At 35.3% G+C, this 24,824-nt stretch overlaps 1 protein-coding gene across 2 annotated transcripts in view; it reads right to left on the bottom strand.

The window, feature by feature from the left end:
• Nucleotides 1-547: 547 nt before the first annotated feature.
• Nucleotides 548-24,824, bottom strand: part of HSF2 (heat shock transcription factor 2) — a 43,273-nt gene continuing 18,996 nt past the window's right edge. The window contains exons 5-12 of one of the 2 annotated variants that reach the window (XM_074187478.1): nt 23,179-23,254; nt 21,829-21,890; nt 20,604-20,691; nt 19,701-19,849; nt 18,823-19,074; nt 16,702-16,807; nt 2,931-3,015; nt 548-1,537 (exon numbers count right to left, since the gene is read on the bottom strand). In XM_074187478.1, the coding sequence (XP_074043579.1) occupies nt 1,248-1,537; nt 2,931-3,015; nt 16,702-16,807; nt 18,823-19,074; nt 19,701-19,849; nt 20,604-20,691; nt 21,829-21,890; nt 23,179-23,254 (1,108 nt within the window). In that variant the 3' untranslated portion in view covers nt 548-1,247. Of the gene's footprint in view, nt 1,538-2,930; nt 3,016-16,701; nt 16,808-18,822; nt 19,075-19,700; nt 19,850-20,603; nt 20,692-21,828; nt 21,891-23,178; nt 23,255-24,824 lie in introns of those variants that run through there. The other variant, XM_074187479.1, reaches the window with a different exon arrangement.

Below are 24,824 nucleotides of genomic sequence, written 5' to 3'. Positions count from 1 at the left end.
TGGGTTTGAGATGATTTCTATGGCATTTAAAAAGGCATGAACAAAATTTTTTAAATGAGTGGGAAGGGAAAGGAGAGATGCATAACTGATAGTACATTAGAAATAGTTCATGATTCCAATAGCCTGACTTCATAGGTTGGTATTAATGTAACCTATAGCTCCTGGGTTCTGGGTTTGAACTAAGCAATGTTAGCAGGAAATGTTTACATTACTGACCGTTCGAATTAGTTATTTTAGTGGGCAAAGGATTTACTAAGCATAAGATGCCATTTGTAATCATCATGCCCTTGACGTAGATCTCATCTAAAGTGAGAGCTTCTACTAATGGTGAAATGCTTAGGACCCACTGCCCTAGACAATGGCAACCTAAGATGTGAAAGAATATTTATCATAGCACTAAGGAATCAGACATCACAATATAGGACAATATTAAAAACTGCCAAACTGCAGCCAAGTACTATACTCTTAGATTACATAAGGACCTGGTTATATTTACTTGAGTATGGCTAAAAAAAGAAAAGGAAAAAAAGAAACCCAAACACAAGCAAACTGAAAAACCTTTTTATTTGATATTCCAATCCAACTCTGTGGGTAGAGATGATCTTCAGTACCTAAAGTGGGAAGGTTTTAGGCAGAGCAGAAAATCATGCCCACTTTACTATTCTTGTGTGGTGCAGAGGAATACATTTCAGAACCAAGGGAGGTCAATGAAATTCTACTAGATCCAGGCACTTTATGTTCCCAGTTTTGAAAAGCCAAGTGTAAAAATTTTAATAAAAGTTAATTGCAACAGAGAAAGCATTCAGAATACCATCTTCAGCACTAGTGTGTTACACTAAACGCAATCAGATAGCATCAAACAAGTAAAACAAATTACAATAAACAATAAATGAAGGTTTAATTAGATCAGGGTAATGGGCATATACATAAAAACAAAAATCAACAAATTCCACTGCAATTGGGGAAAGAATGGCAATTTGAATCCCATCAAGATTTTCCAATAGTATTCAGTAAGTCTTAAGAACTACACAGCTGAGTAACATCTGAAAGCTTTGCAAAAGTGATCAGTGTGTGGTTACAGACTTAGGGAGGGAGCAGGGGGCAGGGAAAGCGCTTTAGATTCCACAGCATCTGAATACACAGAACAAAGCCATTTACAAAACAAAAAGAGTACCAAATGATACTTTAAATAAATAGTTCATCATTTTGATGAATATATACATATAGTCCATCTTCTGGGGGGGGATTCAGTTATCTAAGAGTGGCATATCACTGTCCAGGGGTGCAGGGTCAAGTTCACATAAATAAAACAGTGTGGCTTCACTAGCTTCGGCTTCAGTCAATGGTTCCAGTCGAACAAGCTTACTTTGGGTTGGTTCTGGGTCTAGGCTATTATCCAGAAGCTCGTCAACCTCTAGAGGTTTTTCTAAAGAAGACACAGCTTCTGAAGTCGCACTCCCATTTTCAACAGTGGAAGATGGGCTTCCATCAAGAAATGCAAGCAGAGGAAAAGCTGTGTACTGGATAAGCTGCTTATCTAAAAAGGGACAGAATACTTTCAAGATTAATATATATAAAATCAAAAGACAGTAGAATCCAGATCTCCAAATTTTACCACTCTACTCCTCGGTGAGTGTTTTGATGTGGTAATGTAATCTCAGCTTCTACAACATAGTTCACCAACTCTATAGATTGTTACTCTTATCCTTTGTTACTTAGAAATTTAACTATCATGACCAGATTGGCTTTTTTATTTGGAAGGTAATGGGTTTATTAAGTGACTTGCCAAAGGTCACGCAGCTAGGTAATTATTAAGTGGCTGAGGTCACATTTGAACTCAGGTCATCCTGACTCCATGACCAGTGCTTTATCCACTGTGCCACCTAGCTGCCCCAGATTGTTGAGGTACAGAGAAAGAAACAGGGATTTCTTTCCTGAGACTATTCCTGAGAAAGGCTGAAAAGATATTTCCTGATAAAAATGTGATTGCCATCCTGAGAGAGAGCTTAATGATGGCACTTTGTCTCCACAGCCAAGATGTCTGAAGTTGCAATTGATCGTTAGTGTCACTCTGATATACTGTTGAAATATTTAAATTTGTTGTTATTCAGTCTTTTTGGTTATGTCTCACCAACTCTTCATTACCCCATTTGGGATGGTTTTTTTTGCAAAAGATACTTAAGTATTTTGCCATTTCTTTCTTCATCATTTCATAAATACTTCTTCCTGACCATAGGCCCAAGTGCTCTATCCACCATACTACCTAGCTAGCCCCTAATAGTTAAATATTTTTATATTATTTGTTATTCTGGTAAACTGCATAGTCATTAGCATTCACATTTCTTTGAAATTGGAACAACTTAAACTCAACATGTCCAAATGAATTCCCTATCTCCACCCTCCCCCTTCCTAATTTTCCCACTACTGTAGATTGTACCACCATCCACCACCCAGTCAATTTGGCTCCCAAACTAGGTGTCATTTTCAAGTCCTCAATCTTACCTCCATACCCAATCAGGTAATAAGTCCCCACATCTCTTATCTTTGTAACATCTCTTGTGTATACTTTTCTTCTCTCCTTTGACATTATAACCACTTCATCCCTTCATGCTTGATCTCCCTGACTCTCCCATCTATATTGCATTTTATCAGTTTCTGACCCAATGCTAGTATCTGACATGGCTTATAACTTATTTTCCTATGTAGTTATCTCAGGCAAATTATCTATAAATGCTGCTTATTACTGTCACTGTTAATTGATTTTGCATAATTAAAGGAAGATTGAGCCAGGAAAGAAGGTGAAAATTAAGATAAAGTTTGACTGTGATCCAAAAAACACACGAAAACAACTTTCCCCCTCCAAAAACCATCCAAATAATACCAAAAAAGATTTTAAAAAAAACCCTTAATATTGTATCTTCTACACATACCTGATTTAGGTTTAGAATTTTTCTCATCTTCTGGAGCTGGCTGAACACCATTATTCTTATTAGTTTCTGATCCTTTATTTTCCAACTGGGGAAATAACCAATATAAATATTATAAGGTATCTTTCTTGAGTCCTTTGAAAACTTACCTTTTACATCATGTTGATAAAGAAAAGTCAAATATCACTTATAAAATGTTAAGTGCTCGAAGGGACCTTAGAACTAACAAAGGGCTAGTCCAAATTCTTTGCTGTACACACAGGTGAAGAATAGAGTACTAGCCTTGGAGTCAGGAGGGAGACACAGCAGGAATCTGGTCTCAGACACTCAACACTTACTAGCTGTGTAACCCTGGGCAAGTCACTTAACTCTGATTGCCTTCCATCCAGGGCCATCTCCAGTTGTTCTTAATTCATATCTGGCCACTGGATCCAGATGGTTCTGGAGGAGAAAAGTGAGGCTGGTGACAGCACAGCTCCACTGCATTAAAATCCAATTCATGTGCTTGTCATGGCAGACAAATGAAGACATCTTTAATTGTGCTTACAATCTAGTTGGATAAGAGATATACAAATAATCCTAACACATTGTATTAGGACCTGGTTATATTTACTTGAGTATGGCCAAAAAAAAAAAGAAGAAAAAAAAGAAACACAAACACAAACAAACTGAAAAACCTTTTTATTTGATATTCCAATCCAACTCTGTAGAGATGATCTTCAGTACCTAAAGTGGGAAGGTTTTAGGCAGAGCAGAAAATCATGGCCACTTTACTATTCTTGTGTGATGCAGAGGAATACATTTCAGAACCAAGGGAGGTCAATGAAATTCTACTAGATCCAGGCCAAGTGTAAAAATTTTAATAAAAGTTAACCGCAACAGAGAAAGCATTCAGAATACCATCTTCAGCACTAGTGTGTTACACTAAACGCAATCAGATAGCAATCACATAGCAAACCAAAAAAGAAGATTAAGGAAGTTCAAAGGAAGGAAACATTTTTAGATGGGAAAGGGGATAGGGAGATAAAACTGGGGAAGGCTTCAAAAAGAAGAGGTTAACATTTGAACTGGTCCTAAAAGGTTAGATAGTTAAGGTTATCATGAAATATAGATTTGGAAGAGAGATCTTTTTAGAAAGAGGGAACGCAACTGTGAATTGTACAGTTTGACTAGAACTGGGATAAATGAGGAACAGCAGTGGGCAATAAAACAGAAAGGCTGAGGCCAGATATTATAAATGGATTTGAAACTAGCTAAGGAATTTGGATGTAATTTACTAGGCAATGATGAACCACTTAAGTATTTAATTAGGAATGATGATCATAGCCATGCTTTAGAAAGATCAAGCTGGTGTGTAAGTAATAAAGGCATGAATTAAGAAGATAGCTAATGGGGGTCTAAGAGAATCCCCTAAGAAAAGGAAAATGGACTCCCCACCCTTTTTTTTTTGCAATAGTGGGTGATTATGAATGTGGAACACTGTATGCTGTGGAGATTCAGCTTTAGTCTTGCTAAAATATTTCTTTTCCCCCCTTCATCTTGTGTTGCAAGAGAAGTCAGGGTAAGGGAAATGAAGTTGATGTAAAAAAGAACAGCTAATAATATTAAAAAAAAACTTTAATGGGAAAGGAGACATTGCAGAAAAGGAATTTATAAAACTTGCCAACTGACTGAGTAATGGGAGATTTTAAAGTGGGAAGGAAATCACAATGAAAATGATTTCTAAATAACTTCAGATAAAGATTTTACAAACATCTTAAACCTTTTTTCCTATGGAAATATTCTCATGTGTTAGTTTTATTTTGATTGAAGAGAAATAAAGCCCCTAGCACTGCCTGCACAGACACCAGGTCACAATCTCTTCTAGAAGACACTGTTGAGTTATTGTAGCCATAAAGTTCATCAACTTGCAATCAACCTAGTGATAATCCCTCTAAATTAGCCCTTCTAGCTTGGCAGCAGCTGCCAAAAATTCTACTTCTGAGAATTCAGGATCATCTCCACGGCAAGATGTGCCAGCAGAGGAACAATTCCTTTTCTGATTGAAATGGAATGATTATCATTATGAACAGTTACTAAAAAGATCTTTAGAGGCTGAAGCACAATAGAGGTGACTGTTCCTTTACAGAATAACTGTCTTGTCTAAAAATGTTCCCATATCTATTTCTTACTACTCTTTTTGCCATTTTGATACTTGCCAAGTTTTTTTCTCTTTTTCTATTTTCCTTGGACTTTTTTACATTCACTAGTGAGAAATATATATTTGTATTCTGACAGTGAATGGATCAACCATATCTTTAAATATTTTTGATTTCAACATTTTTTTCCTTGCTCTATAGAAGTGCTCAAACTTTGAATGCTGTTTATGTTTTTGAATATTTCTGAAGAAAAATGGGTTGCCTTAGAGTTCTGCAATGCTGAAAAACTTTGGCATTTTTCTATATCAAAAATAACTAGAATGCTGTATCTTATTTATTTCTGATTGTTATTAAATATTTGTTGCAAAGCACTGGGACCTGCTTAATTTTTGCTCCATAATATTATTTTTCATTGCTCAGCCCTAAGTGAAAAACCCCAGTAAATCAATGTTCTTCAGTGGAACCACAGGCAATTAAACTTTCAGTTCCTAGCAATCTCAGAAATAAACATCCTGACCTGGGCTGAAGGAATAATTTACAACATATAAATATTAAGGAATCAAAGGGAGCATATATACTAAATATACACAAGAGTAAAGATCATTCCAGAAATAAGATTGTATTACTAAGTAACAGGGGAACACATAACAAAGTTGAGAAGCCATGAAAAGTCTTTAACAAAAGTAATCAGGTATTTTATATGTATATGCAAAATGTTATCAGATATTTTATACATAAAATATATTTGTAAATTTTATTACAATACATAATATATAATAATGTATATAATATATATTATAGGTGCTGGAGTCAAGTCTTCTGACTAGAGATAGTGCATGCTTCATGGTATAACACTACCTTTACCAAGAAGTTGTTCAGAACCATGGAAGGTATATTTTTACATCTGTGGTATATTTAATATGTCATTATTATTTCAAGGCTCCTCTTTCACAATCCCAACTTTAATTAGGAGATTATCCAACATCTAACTACATTTTTACACTAATTCTTTTTTTAGGTTTTTCTTTTTGCAAGGCAAATGTGGTTAAGTGGCTTGCCCAAGGCCACACAGCTAGGTAATTAATTATTAAGTGTCTGAGACCGAATTTGAACCCAGGTACTCCTGACTCCAGGGCTGGTGCTTTATCCATTACGCCACCTAGCTGCCCCCTACACTAATTGTTTATCACTAAGTTCCACAGTCCTATTATATTTTATTAGAAAACAAAATGTTTTTCTTTTAATGAGAGAAACAGTCTCACTGCTTTCTAGTTATCAGGATATAATTTCAGATTTTTTTTTTTGTAGCTCTGGGCCCTCAGTAACATTAACTAAAACACACACACACACACACACACACACACACACACACACACACAAACATGCTACTGAAAGATGAGTGGAAGGAACGAGAGTCAGGAATGAGAGTTAGGAAAGATCAGGATTCCTTCTATAGGGAGGAATTTTAACTAGAACTCGAAGGAAGCTAGCCAAGTGAAGAGGTAGAAATGAGGGGGGGGAATAGGATCAACAAAAAGGTGTGTGTGTGTGTGTGTACGTATCTACACCTGGACTTTAGAAAGACCTCTCTGACAGGCTGGTCTGGAGTACAGATACTTGAGGCAAGTAAACCAAACAGCAAGTTATCACCATAGTCCAGGTATGAGGAACTGAGGACCTACGCTAGGCTAGTGGCAGTCAGGGAACAGAAGTGGGTATATGTGAGAGATGTTGCCAAGATAAAATGGGCAGACTCTGGCACCAGATTAAATATGGAAATCATAGCAAGAGAGTCATGGAAACTTAAGATGACCTAGATTGCCAACTTGGGTAACTGCAAGGATGATGTGCCCTCAACAACAATAGGAAGCCAAGAAGAGGAAGGATTTTAGAGTGAAAAGATAACAAATTCAGTTTTGGAAATGATGACTTTAAGGTGTCTATGAGAGACTAAATTTGAGATGGCCAATAGGCAGCTGGAGATCAGCAAAGAGATAAGCAAGTTGATTTGATAATCATCAGCAAAATAAGAATTGAATCCTGGGTGCTGATAAGATCACTCAGTGAAACAGTCCAGTGGGAGAAGAGAACGACACTGTCCTGTGTGTAAGACTGAAGAGGACAGAGATTCAACAAAGGAGACAGAAAAAGAAACAGTCAGACTTGAAAACCTAGAGTATACCAAGGAGAAGAGAGTGCTCAATAATGTCAAAAGCTGGAGAGAGAAGTCAAGAAGGATAAGGTCTGAGAAAAAAGCCATTTGAGATCATTAACTTTGTAGAGAGCAATTTCATGTAATGATGAGATCAGAAGTCAAAAGTGTGGAAAAGAAATAGTGGTACCTAATGTAGATGATCTTTTCAAGAATTTAGCCACAAAAGAGAGAGATGGAAAAGATGTGTCAAGTGAGGTTTTCTGAGGATAAGAAAAGGGATGAGTATAGTATGCCTGTTTGCAGGCAGTAGAGATTCAAGATAAATGAGAGTCAGTATAATATAGAGGGGAATGTACATTAACATTTAACATTAATATTTAGAATTTTGCAATCCACTATTTTCCTCATAACAATTCAGTGAAGCAGGTAATGCAAGCATTACTATCCCACTTTATAGGTGAGGAAAACTGAAGCTCAAGAATATTAAAAGACTTTCCCTATGGTAAATTACGTGTCAGAGCTAGATCCTGAACCCAAATCTGACTCTAAATTTCCTACTTTTTTCATTACAATAGGCAGGAGTAATGAGTCTTCAATAAAGTGTCAGTGGGAAAAGAAAAAAAATTGCCACTGACATTTTGAAAGATAACCCACAAGATTTGGTGATTCACTGACTAAAGATGATGAAGATGTCAAAAATGACACTAGGAGTTTTCTGAAAGATATCACAGCAATAATAAGTCAGGGGAGCTTCGCTTAAACTCCTTCAGTGATTTAGCAATTCTATCCAACCCTCTTCCCTGCCCTATCAAAAAGAAATTAAACAGAAATAGAAAAATCGAAGTCACCAGAAGGAAGCACCAGAAGAAGCTCTTATTAACTAAGGAAAAACACTTACATGCTATCACAATGTCCTAGAACCTGTAATACTAACATTTCTCACCCAGATGTACCCTCTTACCTGCAAGATTCCAAATTAGAGAAAGGGGATGAAGTAAGTAGTGAGAGGAACTTCCATTATTTTCATTATTTCCCTTCTTCCTACTAATTTTTGGGTCAAGGGGTTTCATAAATTGAGCTTTTCTTCCATTCTAGTTCCCACATAGGGCAATGAGATCGAGAGCCACCTCAAGGGATGTCACTGTAACCACTCTACAGCCCCCAGATGGTTAAGAGGAAGTCTCTCCACCAATCTAGCCTCATGAAGTCGCTCCTCTTCCTCAGAACTATGCCTGAATTGAAAGAAGTGCCCCCATCCTTTGCTCAACCCTGCAGCCCTTTTAAAACCCTGGGAAGCCACATTCAGCTCTGAGGTACAAAAACACAACCAACAAAATAGCAAAAATTATTACAAGCAATGGAAATCAATGATAATGGTGCTGTGGAGAAAGGTGTACTTATTTCCTGGTGAAAATGCATATCAGTAGAATCTTTATTGCTGGGAACATACTGAAAACATAAATGTGTTGCCAAAGACAAAACAAAAAGAGATTTTTGTTTCAAAGTTATCTATGATTTCATTATTTATAACTGACAAAAAAAATGGAAGCAACCTAAATTTCCAAATATTGGGCAAAAACTGGGGTAGAGTGGGGAGAAGTCATTAAAAATATAGAAAGTCAGTGTTAGAAGGGCGGCAGAAAGACAGGCACATTACACTGCTGGTAAGGTAATGAAGTAGTCCAACCATTGTGGAAATCAACTGGGAATTTCATGAATAAAGTAAAAACATTATGCTTATACTGTGACTTAGAAAACTACCACTGGACAGATACCTAAAAGTTAATGAGAAAAAAGAAAAATCAAACTGAAATAGGCATATAGTGATCTATCAATATAACAGGAGAAATGAATAACACATATACTGACAGTACTGGAAATTGTCAGTTGGTTTTATTTAATTCTTTGGCAATAATGAAGGATTCAATGGTGCAATGGAACAGAGTTAAAAGTTAAAGAGTAGTGTAAAAAAAGAATCAAATCTATTTAAATTATTTTTAAATGAGAGTAATAATTAAATTCTAGAACATTAATATAAAGTATTACTGTGATGATATATCAACAAGTATGAAGAGAAAAAAGGAAATCAGTAAAGAACTTTATGTAATAATGCAATGAAAAAACCATCTATTCCAGCTCATATCCTAAAATGACTATTCACAACAGCATGCCTGATTAAATGGTCAAATTTAACATTTTCTCTGAAGAGCTTCTTTATCTCTGGAGGCAGCCCACTCCAGTTTTGGATGCCGCTTTATTATTAGCAAAATTTTCTTGACAGATAACTTTTCAGCTTCCACCTATTGTTACTGGTGCTCCCTCTGAGAGACAAAAGAACAATTCGAGTCCCTCCTTCCACTTGATAGCCCTCCAAATACCTGAAGATGTATCATTATCTCTCAATCTTTTCTTTTCAAGGCCAAATATCCCCTATTCCTTCAACACATCTTTATGTGACAAGGACACAAAGACCTTTACCATCTTGCTGTTATTATTCATTTATTTATTCATTTCAATTGTGTCCAACTTCCTATCTTGATAAAGGATACTGGAGTGGTTTGCCATTTCCTTCCCCAAATCATTTCCAGAGGAGGAAACTAAAGCCAACAAAGATTAAATGACTTGCCCAGGGTCACACAAGCTAAATAGAGCCACCATCCTAACAGGAGGAACTACTCTGAGACTGTGACATCTATAAAGACATTACTTCAGATGTAGTCTGACGAGGGCACAGTAGAAAGGAACTATCACCTGCCACATAACCCTGTTGATTCATAGTGTTTTGAGCCTGTAGTCATTAAAACTTTCTTCCCTTTTTTTCAGATAAAAATGACTCCTCCAGCTTGCAAATATGAAGTGAACTTTTTGACCTCAAGGATAAGGGTTTTATATTCCTCCCTACTGAATTTCATCTCATGATTAATTAAATCCAATGATTTAGTCTGTCTCAGTCATTTTGGATCCTGACATTTTTGAATCCTGACTACCACCACCCCCAGTGATCTATCACTTTCAAATCTGACATTCTACCTATACCTTTATCTGTCTCACTGTGGGGCGATACAAGGCCAAAAGGCCAAGTACAGCAACCTGATGTCCAACACTGAAAATTATCAATAACCTCTTAGATTTTGATGATTTGACAAGCTCCAAATTCATCTAATTATATAATCATCCATAATATATTTTGACCTGTCTTACAAATATCTTGAGAAACTTTAATCAAATGCTTTCCTAAAATCTGTGTAAACCTACATAAGCACAATTCTCTTGATCTACTTGTTCAGTAACTAAATCAAAAAAGAAAAAAAAGAAAGTTAACCTGGCATGACCTGTTCTTGAAAAAGCCATTATATTGGCTCTTCATGATTACCACTTCCTATCGACTATGACGACAAAATAAACAAAAATGAACTGACAGACTAGAGATAAAGATGAAATACTATGACATATTGTACATTTTTATTTAGTTAAATGAGTATAGCTACAAAATAAGTATAACTAGTCACACTGATGTTTGGCATAAACTTAAAATCTTTTAAAAGTAAAACAAAATTTTAAAATGATAGTCATTTTATCATCTTACAATACATGAAGACAATAGTGCCATTGGAACTAGGAGATCAGAAAAAGCTAATTTAGAGAGGGTAGAGTTTAGTTATGGGCATATTATTTTGAAGTGGTGGCAATCATACAAAAAAAAGCAAAATCCTAAAGAAAAGAGTTGAGGTGAGAATTAAGGGCAAGTTGAATTTTTTTTTGGGTGGATCACATTCTTTATGGTAAGTCCATTGCAAAAGTTACTTCCATATTTTTCCACCATTGCCATTGCTGAACACAACTCCCTCCTTTCTTATTTCTCCACTACCATGTACTCTATTTTCTCTCTCCTTTCACTCTGACTCTGCTGTAGGGTCACTGAGTGGCGCAGCAGACAGATCCCTGGTCCTGGGGCCAAAAAGCCCCGAGCCCCCATACCACCCCCCAGGCCCAGAATCCACCTGGCCCTATGGTCCTGGGCAGGCCTTCCAATCCCAGCCCCTTGTAAGAAGTAAAAAAAGAAAATGTGTTATACCTGACCACTCTCCCCCCATGGTCCATCCTCTCCTCCTTTATTCATATCCCCACCCCTTCCTCCTGCTCCCCCTTCCTTCTTACTCCAGATGTCTATACCCCACTGAGTATATATGCTGTTTCCTCTCCTAGCCATCTCCAATGAGAGCAAAGGTTCCCTCATTCCCCCTTGCCTCCCCCCTTCCATCATTGCAATAGCTCATTGTAATAAAGAAAAATCTTATTATATGAAATATCTTGGCCTATTCCCCTTCTCCTTTTTCTTTCTCCATTACATTTCCCTTTTTTTCTATTGACTCCATTTTTACACCATATTTTATTTTAAAATTCAGCTTTCTCCTGTGCTTCAACTATAAAAGCTCCCTCTACCTGCTCTATTAACTGAGTATTATCAGTGTCATTTTTCTATGCAGGAATACATGCAGTTCATCATCATTAAGTCCCTCATATTTTCCCCCTCTCCTCCAATCTCCATGCTTCACCTGAGTCCTGTATCTGAAGATCAAACCTTCTGTTCAGCTCTGACCATTCCAAAAGAAACATTTGAAATTCCCCTGGTTCACTGAAAGTCCATCTTTTTCCCTGGAAGAGGACATTCAGACTTGCTGGGTAGTTCATTCTTGGCTACATTCTAAGTTCTTTTGCCTTCCGGTATATTATATTCCAAAGACCTATGAGCTTCCAATGTAGTTGCTGCTAAGTCCTGTGTGATCCTGACTGCAGCTCCATGATGAACTGTGTCCTTCTGGCTGCTTGTAATATTTTCTCTTTGACTTGGGAGTTCTGGAACTTGGCTATAATATTCCTAAGGGTTGGTTTTTGGGGATCTCTTTCTCGGGGGGGATAGGTGGATTCTCTCCATTACTATTTTGCCCTCTGCTTCTAGAATATCAGGGCAATTTTCCTGTAGTAATTCTTTGAAAATGATGTCAAGGCTCTTTACCTGATCATGACTTTCAGGTATTCCAATAATTTTTAAATTATCTTTCCTAAGTCTGTTTTCCATATCAGTTGTTTTTTCAATGAGATATTTCACATTTTCTTCTAATTTTTCATTTTTTTGGTTTTGAAGTACTGATTCCAGATTTCTGGTAAATTCATAAATCTCCCTGAATTCTATTCTTTGTTTGAAGGATTTGTTTTCCTCGGAGAGTTTTCTTATCTCTTTTTTCCATCTGGCCAAATTTGCTTTTTAAAGCATTCTCCTCAATAACTTTTTGAACCGTTTTATCCATTTTACCTAAGCTGGTTTTTAGCATGCTATTTTCTTCAGCATTTTTTTTGGATTTCCTTGACTTGGCTGCTGACTTCATTTTCATGTTTTTCCTGCATCTCTCTCCTTTCTTTTCCCAGTTTTTCTTCTAACTCCCTCATTTGATTTTCAAAGTCTTTTTTGAGATCTGTCATAGCCTGAGCCCAATTTCTGTTTTTTGGAGTCTTCAGATGCAGGAGCTTGTGCTTCCTCATCTTCAGACTGAGTATTTTGATCCTTCTTGGGCTCATTTGCAAAATACTTCTCAATGGTCTTCCTCTTTTTTCTCTGCTTGCTCATTTTCCCAGCCTGGGCCTGGTTTTGGGGTACTTCCTGAGCTTTTTGGGACACTCCCACAAGGGTGTCAGTGTGTGAGGCTCTGTCCTCCCTCCTGGTCTGAGAATGACCATATGCCCCATCCCTCTGCCACAGGGCTCAGGTGGGGGGGGGCCCTGCTGTTCTATGGGGGGGCCCTAGACTGTGATCAGGATCTGAATGTGGTCAGAGCCCCAGAGTCCTGTTCCAGGAGCAGAGGACAGAGCTCAGCAGTCTCTCTCTATTCACTCCCCTCCCTTAGCTCAACGGGCTCATGCCCTGGAGGCTCCTGCTTACTGGCTCAGCCTGCTTCTGTTTCCAGCTCTGGGTGGTGAAAGACCCAGCTGCTGGCTGTGTGCCCTGGGGGCTGGGCTCCCCGTGCTCACTTTGGCAGAGGTCCCCTGCTGTTCCCCCACTTTGTGCCCGGTGCTCCCCTGGGTGCAGCTCAGGAGACTCCCCCGCTGCTGTGAGCTGGGGCTCCCAACACCCTGGGGCTGCCTCCAGGAGGCTGAAGTTCTTTGGCTCTGGCGGGCCACCCCTCTGGCAGGCCGCCCCTCCTACCCAGGGAGCAGAGCCTTTCTGCTCTTTTCCAGGTTACCTTGAGTAGGAGAACTGCCTCACTGGGTTCCTTTGTGGGTTCTGTTAGTTTCAAGTTTTATCAGAGAGCGCCTAATACTTGATCCCTTCTTGTTCTTGTCGCCATCTTGGCTCCACCCCTCCAAGTTGAATTTTTAAAGAAGAAATCACTATCAAAATAGTTTTGTCATCAGGAATGTAGTTCACCTAATGAAAACCAATATGAAGATGTGCCACATCAGAGTGTAAATACTTTAAAATTAAAAACAGGTGAATCCCAGCATCTATTTGCCAAAGCAAATATCACAGAGAGGAGAATGTTGGGGAAAAGAATGGCAATTACCATAAGACTATTAAAAAAAATTTGGGCAATAAATATAACTGATGACTTTAAATGACTTCACATAAATATATCATAGATAATAAAATTTAGTGTGATGAAAGTTGATATATTACTCAGTAGTTATGGCTGCTTGGTCAATTTTCTTGTTACAGCATCCGTGATCTTTTCCCAACTTTTTGGATTATTTCTCTTGGATAATTTTGAAAAAATGCTCCCCGTGTGCTTTTAAAATTGATATCACCTTTATTATGAATTTATTCTGTGTGGATCTTGTCAAGTTCAATTGATCTCCCTCCATCTTCAGCTTTTTATGTTTCATTTCCAATTTTCAGATAATCTGTGCATCCATTGTTTCTAAGGATGAAGCTAGAACTTTGTAGGATACACTGGCAAAAATGTTCCTTTGGCAGCTATTTGTCATTCTCCCAGAATCATAAATAAGATTAATGATCTGGATTAATTTCTTCACACATCAATCTTTCTACACCTTATTTTCCCCTCTAATATTTTCCATCATCCATCATCATTTCTTCAAATACATAATATTTTACAAGAGTTTGTACCAGTGGGGTGTGTTAAGAGCTAGCTTGTGAAAGTTGATTGTTAAATTTTCAGTGTGGGAATACCAATCTAAAAAAAAAAATCAACAAATACTATAAAATTAGGTATCAGGGTTATTGTTTTGATTGTTTAGACTTAAGAGAGTGATGAAGAAAATGCTCTTCATACAAATTAAACAAAAATGTGTGTGTGTGTGTATATGAATTGTGCTCCTCCTCCCCACATTGAGCCAATCAGAGAAGATGTTGATCTGCTTTGAGACAGGATGCTTCCTCAATGAAGATTTTATACAGCAATTAAATTGCAGGACTATACCAATAATAATAAAAATCTAAAGCAAATGGAAAATTGACATAAATATGAAGACCAAGAGACAAAAATACACAAAGAATAGGAACAGTTTTCAATCAAAATGAGAATTTAAAACTATTAATAACCATATGAAACAATGCTTAAAATTTCTATTAAAAGAAATACAAATTAAAACAATTAAGGCTTCCTCACTCCATATTGCAGATGTGATAAAAAATGAGTATCATCAGTTTTGGAAAGGCTGTGGGAAGACAAAACTAATCATATATTGTAGACGTAACTGCAAAATTGGTTCAAACTTTATATAAAACAATCTGAAGCTTTATTAAAAGTTAGTGAACTGTTCATAACTCCTGACTCAGCAACCCCACCACTGTGCTTTCATTCTAAGGAAGCCAATGACAAAGTTTCACTGGTTTTTGTTTTTAGGTTTTTGCATAGCAAATGGGGCTAAGTGGCTTGCCCAAGGCCACACAGCTAGGCAATTATTAAGTGTCTGAGGTTGCATTTGAACTCAGGTACTCCTGACTCGGGGGCAGGTGCTCTATCCAATGCACCACCTAGCTGCCCCTATCACTAGTTTTTTGTTTTTTTTTTAAGGAAAAGCAGGTTACATAAGAGTGGGTGCCTATTTAAAAAATCTAACCAAAAAACTCCCAACCTTCTATCTGTTTTATGGGTTACTATTTATTATCTAATGGTCAACCTCCAGAAGTTAAGCCTTACTATTGATAAGCCTTTACTATTAAGAAACTGCACCTGAATTCCAAGCAACAGATTCATATTCATTTCCAGATTTTTTTTTTAATTTAGAATTCTAGAATGTGATTATTTGGATAGGAAGCTTATGTAAATAGAAACTTAATTTTTTTTAAAACCACTCTAAGGATGCTAAAGCTTTTGAGGATGATAAGCAAAGATTAAGATAAAGAAAAAAAAGTTATGTGCAGAAGCCAATCAGAACAATAAAAATGGAACCCTTGGACTGACTGCAATGATGTTCCGAAGATAATATTCAAGTCAAACATCAAAGACTCTGAAAAGAAGCAGATAAAGAGTGGTAAATTCTAGAACTAATATTGGAGCAAGGAACAAGTTAACCTTGCTCTTCCCACTAAAGTTTGTGGTGGATAGAAAATAGAATTCAATTAGAAAGGACAGCTGAGAAGGACTATCAAGAGGGTAGAGGCAGGTTTCATTTGTAGCAGAGATAAAGAGCAGAGATGAGAAAAATTATTTAGGTTTATAAAAGAGGAGTTTGTCCACAGTGGTAGAAAGAGTTAAAGGCAAAGATCTGAGAGTTTGGATAAATTGGGTGTGTATGAATGGATGTATGGGTTAAAAAGAATGAAGAAACATAAAGAGAAGTTTTCAAAAGACAAAGTTTTAAAAAAATAAAGGCTCTTAGTTATCTGTGGAGAGGTGGGAAGGGAGGGGAAATCAATGGCCAAAATATGCTGAGGAATCACATTTAGATATGCAACGTACCTTTTTTTGTTGTTTTTGGGGGTTTTTTTCTTTGCAAGGCAATGGGGTTAAGTGACTTGCCCAAGTCACAGCCGAATTTGAACTCAGGTCCTCCTGACTCTAGGGTCAGTGCTGTGCTCTATCCCTTGCACCACCTAGCTGCCCTCAACATAACTTTTAAAGTCAAATTTTCATAAGAAAAGTTGCATTCCTATTTAAAAATGGAAGTATATTTTTTATATGTAAAAATAAAACTATTTTCTAGTTGATCAGAGCCCCAAATTATTCTTGTTCATTTCACAATGAGTTCGGACAAAACCCAGTTTTAAAAGTATTGTTGATTAAAGTTAAATGCTGCTAGATTAAAATCAACTGCTACTCCATGAACACCCTGATCTAACTGTCCTGTACACACTGATAAAGAGTCTGGGCTTCTTTTCAAAGTTTACCATCAGAATTTTTAAAATGAAAAGTCATGTAAGATACAAAACAATAAAACCCTCTCCCCAAGCTATTTCTGTTCATAATTTTGAGAACACAACACCTACATCTAAAAAGGAAAGAGTATACCAAATACTTACATCCACCAGTAGATCTGGGTCTATGCTAAACTGTCTTCCAGAAAGCATGGCTTGGAAGTCTTCTAAACTGCAATCAATACTGTCAAGATAATCCAACAGCTCAACCCTAGAAAACGAGATTAAGAATGAAATACTGTATCTCCTGAGATGTGTCTATGTGTATGTTAAAATGATTTTTTGAAACTACACAACAACCTGACTATGTAAAAAGTAGTATTTCCAGTAACATATCAAATAGCAGATTCTAATTAAAAGAACCTAATATAGAGACTATTTTAGTAAACAATGCAGTACTAATTAGTACTGCTTTGGTGCTAACATGTTCTAATTCATCTTTAAATCGTTTTTATAAAATGCCAACTAGATATTTCATTCTTACCTTTTCTGCAAAATGATCATGTCCATTCTAATAAACTTATGTCAGTGACCTTGTGAATTATTATAATACTATGTGGACATTCAAAATGTTAACTGATAAAAAATTTTTGAAGAAATAAGTAGCTGACTGACATGGAACAAAGTAAAGAAATTTATGTTTTGAGAATGATCCTATCACTCTGCTTAGAGCCAACCCCGAACACAAAAGATTTTTTACATATCTAGAGTCACCAACTGGACCAGAAGCTAAGGAAAAGTCACATTATTGATTATCAGTTTAAAAAGGAAGTTTCCTCATGCAGAAGCAAAAGAAATTTAAAGCTGTACAATATTTGATTAATGTATACAACTGAAAATGAAATCCTAGTAGCTACTACGAAAGATTTCAGGAAAATTTTAAGTATCTATTTTTATATTAAAGCTAGGGTCACTAAAATATCTGAAAGTTGTTAGATTGAATGCAAAACAAATCTATAAATACTGAGTAAAAGAAAGGAATTTTAAATAAACTTGATGAACTCCTTCCCAGTTAAAAGTTAATTGTACTGTTTTTAAAACTCTTTCCTCAGTACTCTTATGCATCTTTCATCTTCTGAATGGCAGGTAAAAGATGAAATGATTGAAGAAATAAAGGTCTGATCTTCTAAGCATATTAATTTGGTAAGCAATACATCCCAATGGCCTAAATAAGCCAGACCAGACCTCCCCAGCTTAGACTCAAATATAGGGGAGAAGACATTAGGTTATCTAATTTCTATTTAGATGAAAGATTATTAGGGATTTTCCAAGTTGGGAGGAGAATGAACAAGTGACCTTCCTTCCTTCAATTCAGAAAAGGAGGTATCCCATTCTCCAAAATATCTGCAAATAATCAAAGGATCATGGAAATAAGCACTGTGGTTAATGTGGTTATATCCAAATGGAGCAGACTGTTAACTTTATTATAAAAGTTTTCTTTATTCCAGAATCAATGCATCTTTCAGAAATCCTCCAAAAACAGAAGTTAACAGAAAACAATCAAATAAATAAAATTCCTTTAAAGTAGGAAAAAACCCACAAAAGAACATGAAAAGAACAAGATAGAAAATATTATTCAACTATATATATATATTTACTTTAGCTAAAAAAAAATAGAGGTAGATAAAAGGAGGTTTAGTAAAGCAGAAATAAGAAACTTACCCTCAACCTTTAAGTTTTTTTTTCACAAGGTATGGAAAATTCAAATACAAAAATCACATTTATCAGGAATCAAGAAACAAAATCATAAAACTTAAGATCATGAATTCAGAGAGTGAAGAAACCTTGATGATTTTTCTACTGTAATATATTCATTTTAGATTAGGAAACTGAAGGACAGAGTGGGTGTCATGCCTGAGAGACCACACAAATATTAAGAATCAGAGCCATGATTTGAACCCTGGTCCTCTGACTCCAAGACCAGCATTCTTTCTACTTCTTTTTGTTGAGTTAGATAGACAACAAACACATAAAACGGGCACAAACTAAAAAAAAGAAAACATTTATCATTTACAAGTGTAACTACAGAAGAAGCCATAATTAAGAAACCAAAGAAGGATTTTAAGCAAACTGGACAAAACTAAGTGTATTTTCCAACGACTGAAGAAAGAAAAATTGAAGGGTAGAACTGAAATAGATAACAGTCTTCCAGTTAAAAGAGTTAAGTACAGAGTAATATTTTAATCCATCAAGTTTAAAATTAGTATTCAAAATTAAATAACTCACTTTCCTAAAAGATTGATGTTTTCATTCAGGATTGAATCCATCATGGAGACAGGATCTTCTGAAGTCAGAGTAGATGAGTTGTTTACCTGGATAGCACTGGACAGCGAGCTGCCACTTCCACCGATGGAACTCACATGGTTACTGACTGGAACACTGGCTGGTTCACTACTTTTGTCCCCACCCTGAATTACAGCTGCATATTCATCCTCATTGTCATCTTCTACAATGACAATATCAGGGTACTGGCTACAGCTATGCCATGGATAAGAAAGAAAAGAAAGAAGCAGTTATATTCTTTTCTCTAAAGTTTCTACCCCTAGTGGTAAATTTCTGGATGCTTAAAAACAATAGAACAGAGAATTTAGATTTAAAAATCACAGAGAACATAATGATACAAGATGCTACTAGGAAAAGGGTCTATGTTCTAGCATTACAATCTAAAATAAAATTATTAAATCATTCCAGCGTTTTTTCCTACTTATGACAATGTCAAGACCTATGATTTTTTTTTTTTGATGATTCAGTAACACCTACTACTGAGGCAGTTCTAAAACTATCTATAGTTTAGTAGCACATACCTACTGCCAAAAGCTCAAAAGTTATGAGACTTACTTATAGTCACTAAGCAAGAAAATGTCAAGATTAGAGTCCAATACTAGAGTCTGGTATTTTACCTACTAATCCAAGTCACTCTAAACTTTTTTATTTTTGTTTAATTAACTGTAGATTTCAAAACTTAGCAGAAGAGCCCTATAAAGCAATTACTATTATAAACTAATGAAATCTATCTATCAATTGATTTGGGCTGTAATAGGTATTCCTTGAATAAAAAGTCCTATGAAGTTGTTCTCTAACACTCATTTTCAGAATCTTCTTACTTTGAAGTGTCAGATGTAGCATCCTCATTGGTTTCAGGAGTAACTGGAGCATTTTCTTCATCTATATTATCATCAGTGACATCATAAATAATGATGTCTTCTGAAATCTGCTCCCTTGGTTTTAAACCCTCTGTCCTACTATGTGGAACCTATGAAATTGGAAAAGAAAATATGTCTAAGAGCAAGGTTCCAATTTCTAAATCAACTACTGCACCAATAATTAGAAATGCAAGTTTCACTATTGTGCAGTTAAGAAATGACATCTATGAGAAAATTCAGAAAAACAAGGGACAATCTATATAAACTGATGTACAGTGAAGTAAGCGGAACTAAGAAGACAATATAAACAACTACAATAAGGTAATAAGAGTTTAAAAAAAAGATCACAAAAATGAAGCTAGACTCTGAGTAACTAAACCAAATATGGTCCCAGAAAACAGCAAATGAAACATACCTCTCCCCCACATCTTGATAAGAGAGGAAGCTAAATATTGTATACTTAACAATTAAGTTTTTGTAAAAGGTATTTTTGCCTAGTTGTTTTTATTATGAGAGGGTTTAATTTGAGAGGGCAGGGGATTTCCAAAAATGACTGATTTTGAAAAACAAAACAAAACAAAAACAACAAATGTTGTATTTTAAGCAGTTTCCAAGGATTGTTTTTAAGTCACACAATTCATTAAAGAAAGTGGAGTACCTGCCTTCATAGAGTTCAAGGTTTCATGATACTAACTAGCTAGTTTAAAAGTGACTATACTAGAAGATCTAACCTCATGCATAAATAAAGCATAGAACAGTTGTTTATTAATTAAGCCTTAATTAAAAAAAACTAAATGTAGAAACATTAAATAATACTGATTGTTAAAAGTACTATATTATTACAAGAGTTAAAAAGACAGTTACTTTGTGGTGGTGGTTATTGGTTGGTTCTTTGACAATTTGCTGAAATCGATTGGTTTTTGGAGGTCCATTAGTATTTAAAAGTAGAGGCCTGAAAAATCAGAAAATTATATATTTAGTTAGACAAACACACTAAAAATAAGGGCAGAGTTACTATGGGTATAAATTGTTAAAACATTTTTTAAAAATCTGTTTTTACTGAACTATAAAAGATAAAATTTTCCAAAAAAATTAATAGTAATTTCGTTAAATGTTTACAAAGAAACTCTAAATCATATTCAAGCAAAATTTTGGCTTTTAAAAAAATGGCAATGACTTTTTTTTTCTTTTTTCCCCTCTATCCTTCCATCATACACCTTCATCCTAAATCTAAATGCTGATGGTCATGGCCATCACCTAATCAACTCTTGGCAACCAAGGTAGGAGAGAATGTACATATCAATAACTACAGACCTGCTCCTATATAAATTTTGTAGAAAATGAATTTTCCATCTGTTGCTTTCTCCATTTTAGGGAGGAAAAGTAGAAATTTAAGTTCATTAACAGCAACAATATGATATGATCAACTAAGATGGATGCAGCTCCTTTCAGCAGTACAGTCTTTAATGACAACCCTGAGAGAACTAATATGGAAGCAACATTTACATCCAGAGAAAAAACTATGGAATCTGAATATAGACCAAATCATACTATGTTCACTTTTTAAAACTTCTTTTATGTTGTTTCTTTCTCTCTCTTTTTTTTCCTTTCCCTCTTAGTTTTAATTCTTTTTTCACAATATGACTAACATAAATATGCTAATCATGATTGTATGTGTACAACCTGTGTTGGATTGTTCTGCATAGGGAAGAGGAATAAAAGAAAAGGTATAGAAAAATGTGGAACTCAAAAGCTTGCAAAAAGATGAATGTTGAAAACTGTCTTTGAATGTAATTGGAGAAAACAAAATAAAAGGTTTGCTCATCTGCAAAAAATTAATAATAATGTTTTAATTTCTAATAAGTAAATGTTAATAGATGTAATCTACATAAAAATCTCTTTGGAGGGAGGGGGTCCTCAATAATTTTTGATAGTACAGATCACAAAGTTCAACAGCCAGGGATGTAATAGTAGCAGTTACTCAGATCTAATAAACCTCAGCTCCTCAGCAATTTATGGGTAAATTCCCTTATTCGGAGTTAGTTACTGTTTCCTTGCAAGATTTTATTATAAAAACAAGTAAACTTACCTTTTACGTTTTAAACTCACGAGTTGGTTATTCTGAACCAGTGTAACAATAAACTGGACAATCTAAAAATGGGAAAAATAAAATGGGGGGAAAAAACAAGTATTCTTGGGAATATGTCAATGTCAATCAGAATGTCAATGAAATATTCTGCATAGTTGTATAAGCAAATATTCATAACTACTGAAATTGTTAAGTAGATTAATGACTAAAAAGATTTTATAAGATATCATACTAAAATTGGGAAATACATTAACTCTATACTTGTTATACAGGCCCTTTTTGATGAATTATACACCAATAGTTGTCTTCTGCTCCAGGCAATTTTTTTCTCTTCTTAGATTCAATCAATGCACTATCTCAAATTGCAATACCAAACACAAATACTAACTTTTTTTGGAATAAAACATAATAAAAATGACAACATAACAAATTCTTCATGTCCTTGGTTTTCTTTCTTGTTTCTGTGAAATGTTAAAATTCTTACATTATCAATCAACAATCACAGAATTTCTTCATAAAAAATATTTTCGCAAAAATATTAAGAGGGACTGTCTTGAAGTCCATGAGAGTAAAGATAAATGGTTTCACAATGAAAAAACAACACCAAAATATGCAAAATAATAACCACTACTGTCAGGCATATGTCTAAATTTGCATAATGATAAAATGCTGAAAATTTATTTTGACTTTATGTTCAAAGTTTCAACTTTTATGTGCCATATAAATCTACTCCCATGCATTACCTCTACTAAAGCACAACCACTAACTGATTTTTATCTTGAAAGGCTCATAAGCAAGACCAGAATGATCCCAGCCTTTTTTAAAGGTCTATTGTCTAAATATTCAATCCAATTTGTTCTTGAACAAAATAAAACTAGCCAACTTGCATTCTTTTACTTGACCTTTAATGCTGAGACAATAAGTGGAGATACCATGGATACTCCTGAGTCATCACTATTCTCAGGTAAAATGAAGGTTTTAGCTGCTATATCCATTGCTATTTTTCAGATTAAAAGCTTATCCTGTTTAAACATTTGTAAACAAAACAGAGTCAATAGATTTTAAAACTGAGTCAGTTGTCCGATATAACTGTATCCATGATGGATGAGAGATTCTTTGAAAACTATTATGACAATCTATGTGATTAGAATGGTCATTATAGCTATGATGAAGTGTTCTCTATTCAGTGAAGAGATATTTAAATCCTTGCCTTTATTTCCTAGTTTATGTGCAACAATCCCAACCAAATACCAACTGTTACAAGGTTGAAATTAAAATAGGACTAAGTGTAGCTAATTATAAACATGTACTAAACAATGGTAGTTTACAGTCACAGAAAAACCACATTACCTTTCGAATTACTTGCTGCTGTTGTGTTTGTTTCGCCCGTAATTCTGCCACTTCCCGCCAAAGGGATTCATTTTCTCTGCCATTTAAAATAAAGGAACAATCAAAACACAAAATACCATTAGTTAAAACTAAGACTACATTACAGAACTCATTCATACTTCAATGTGTTGTAAGAAATTGGGCAATTCTTACCCTGGTACACAGTAGTAGGGTAATGACAGCTGTCTTGGAGTAAACCCAATGTTACATTTGATAGCTTAACACTGATAGAATCTGCTACCAATGGCAACAGGTATACAAACATACACTTCAAGTCAGACCTGAATCTCTAGAGTTCTGTGTAATGATCCTCCCCCCCCCAAAAAATTGGCTATATTACAGATAGACTAAAATTTTGCTTCAGCCATTGAGTAACAGAGCAAATACGGGGGAAAAGTTCCTAATTCTTTAAACAGGAATATAGAGAAACACAACCCTCTTAGAATTTATCGAACAACAAACTTTCTTTCTATACCAATTCCTCACTGAAATTACACTGTATCCTTCTGAGTGACAGGAGTGACAAAGCTGATAGGGTATCAAAAATAATTCATCTATTAAATGCTTCAAATTCAACTTTTCATAACTTGAAGAAAGTCAAATTTATTAACACAGACTAAGTATATATGGGGATGGGGGGAAATGAAATAGAATTTTTGTAGCATCTTGATTTCCACTGCCCAACAAAACTTGATGTCATAATCAGTCTATCCATAAAGTTTTAGTCAATAAAGCAGCTAAGCACTATTTTCAAGATCTGTGTTTTGAAAACTATGGTACCTTACATTAATGAATCATGAAGTTAAAAGTTAAGATCAAGAGGTATCCCTCATTCTATATTCAACAGAGTAAATATTACTAAATATGGGAATTAAAAGGAATTGGGAGGAATAGATGTTTAAAGAGAAAAAGAATCAAAAATTATACAGAATAATGTATAGATTTCAGATATGCTCAATACGTTGATTTGTTAAGTTTGACAACATTTTTACAAAAGAACAGTGATGTTAAAAGAAAAAGAAAAATAAGAGATCAATTTAATTATCCTCTAAAATACAGAACAGCAACAGTCAAAGAAAGACCAGGGATAATTACATGTCCTTCCTCCACTTTATTGAGACCTTGAGACCTTGTCTACCTTGCCCAGGGCTGGAAGGGCATCTGCCACTAGAGGGCTTAAACCTCTGCTGATTGGCATGGAAGCTTTTACCTGCTGTTTCTAATCTGAGCTGGTTCAACTCCTGGAATTACTACTTACACAGTATAGAGGTCATTAATCTCCTGTCTACTTAAAGAAACTCAAAGTCATTAAGAGGCAAAGTATGCATTTTTATATGGACTGAATTTTATCTTCAAATTATCTGTGAGATGTTGGGAACCAAGGAGACACCAGGTGTTAAAAGGTTAATTTTTTAAAATGACACTTCAAGAGTTTGAATATACATCTTTCCAAGCTAACATAAAAATAGTTATAAAGTGGTGCAGTTTTCTTGGGAGTAAATTCTATTTCATTCTGGGTGGCAAGGCCATCCTCATTAAATTTTGGGAAACCTTCAATCCTTCATAACATAGAAAACAAATGATACCTTAATAGGATGTCTTGAAAA

The sequence above is a fragment of the Macrotis lagotis genome, chromosome 5 (genome assembly GCF_037893015.1).
Source record: "Macrotis lagotis isolate mMagLag1 chromosome 5, bilby.v1.9.chrom.fasta, whole genome shotgun sequence".
NCBI lineage: Eukaryota > Metazoa > Chordata > Mammalia > Peramelemorphia > Peramelidae > Macrotis > Macrotis lagotis.
Note: the sequence above shows the minus strand (reverse complement) of the source record. Positions and strands in the feature narration are given on the sequence as shown.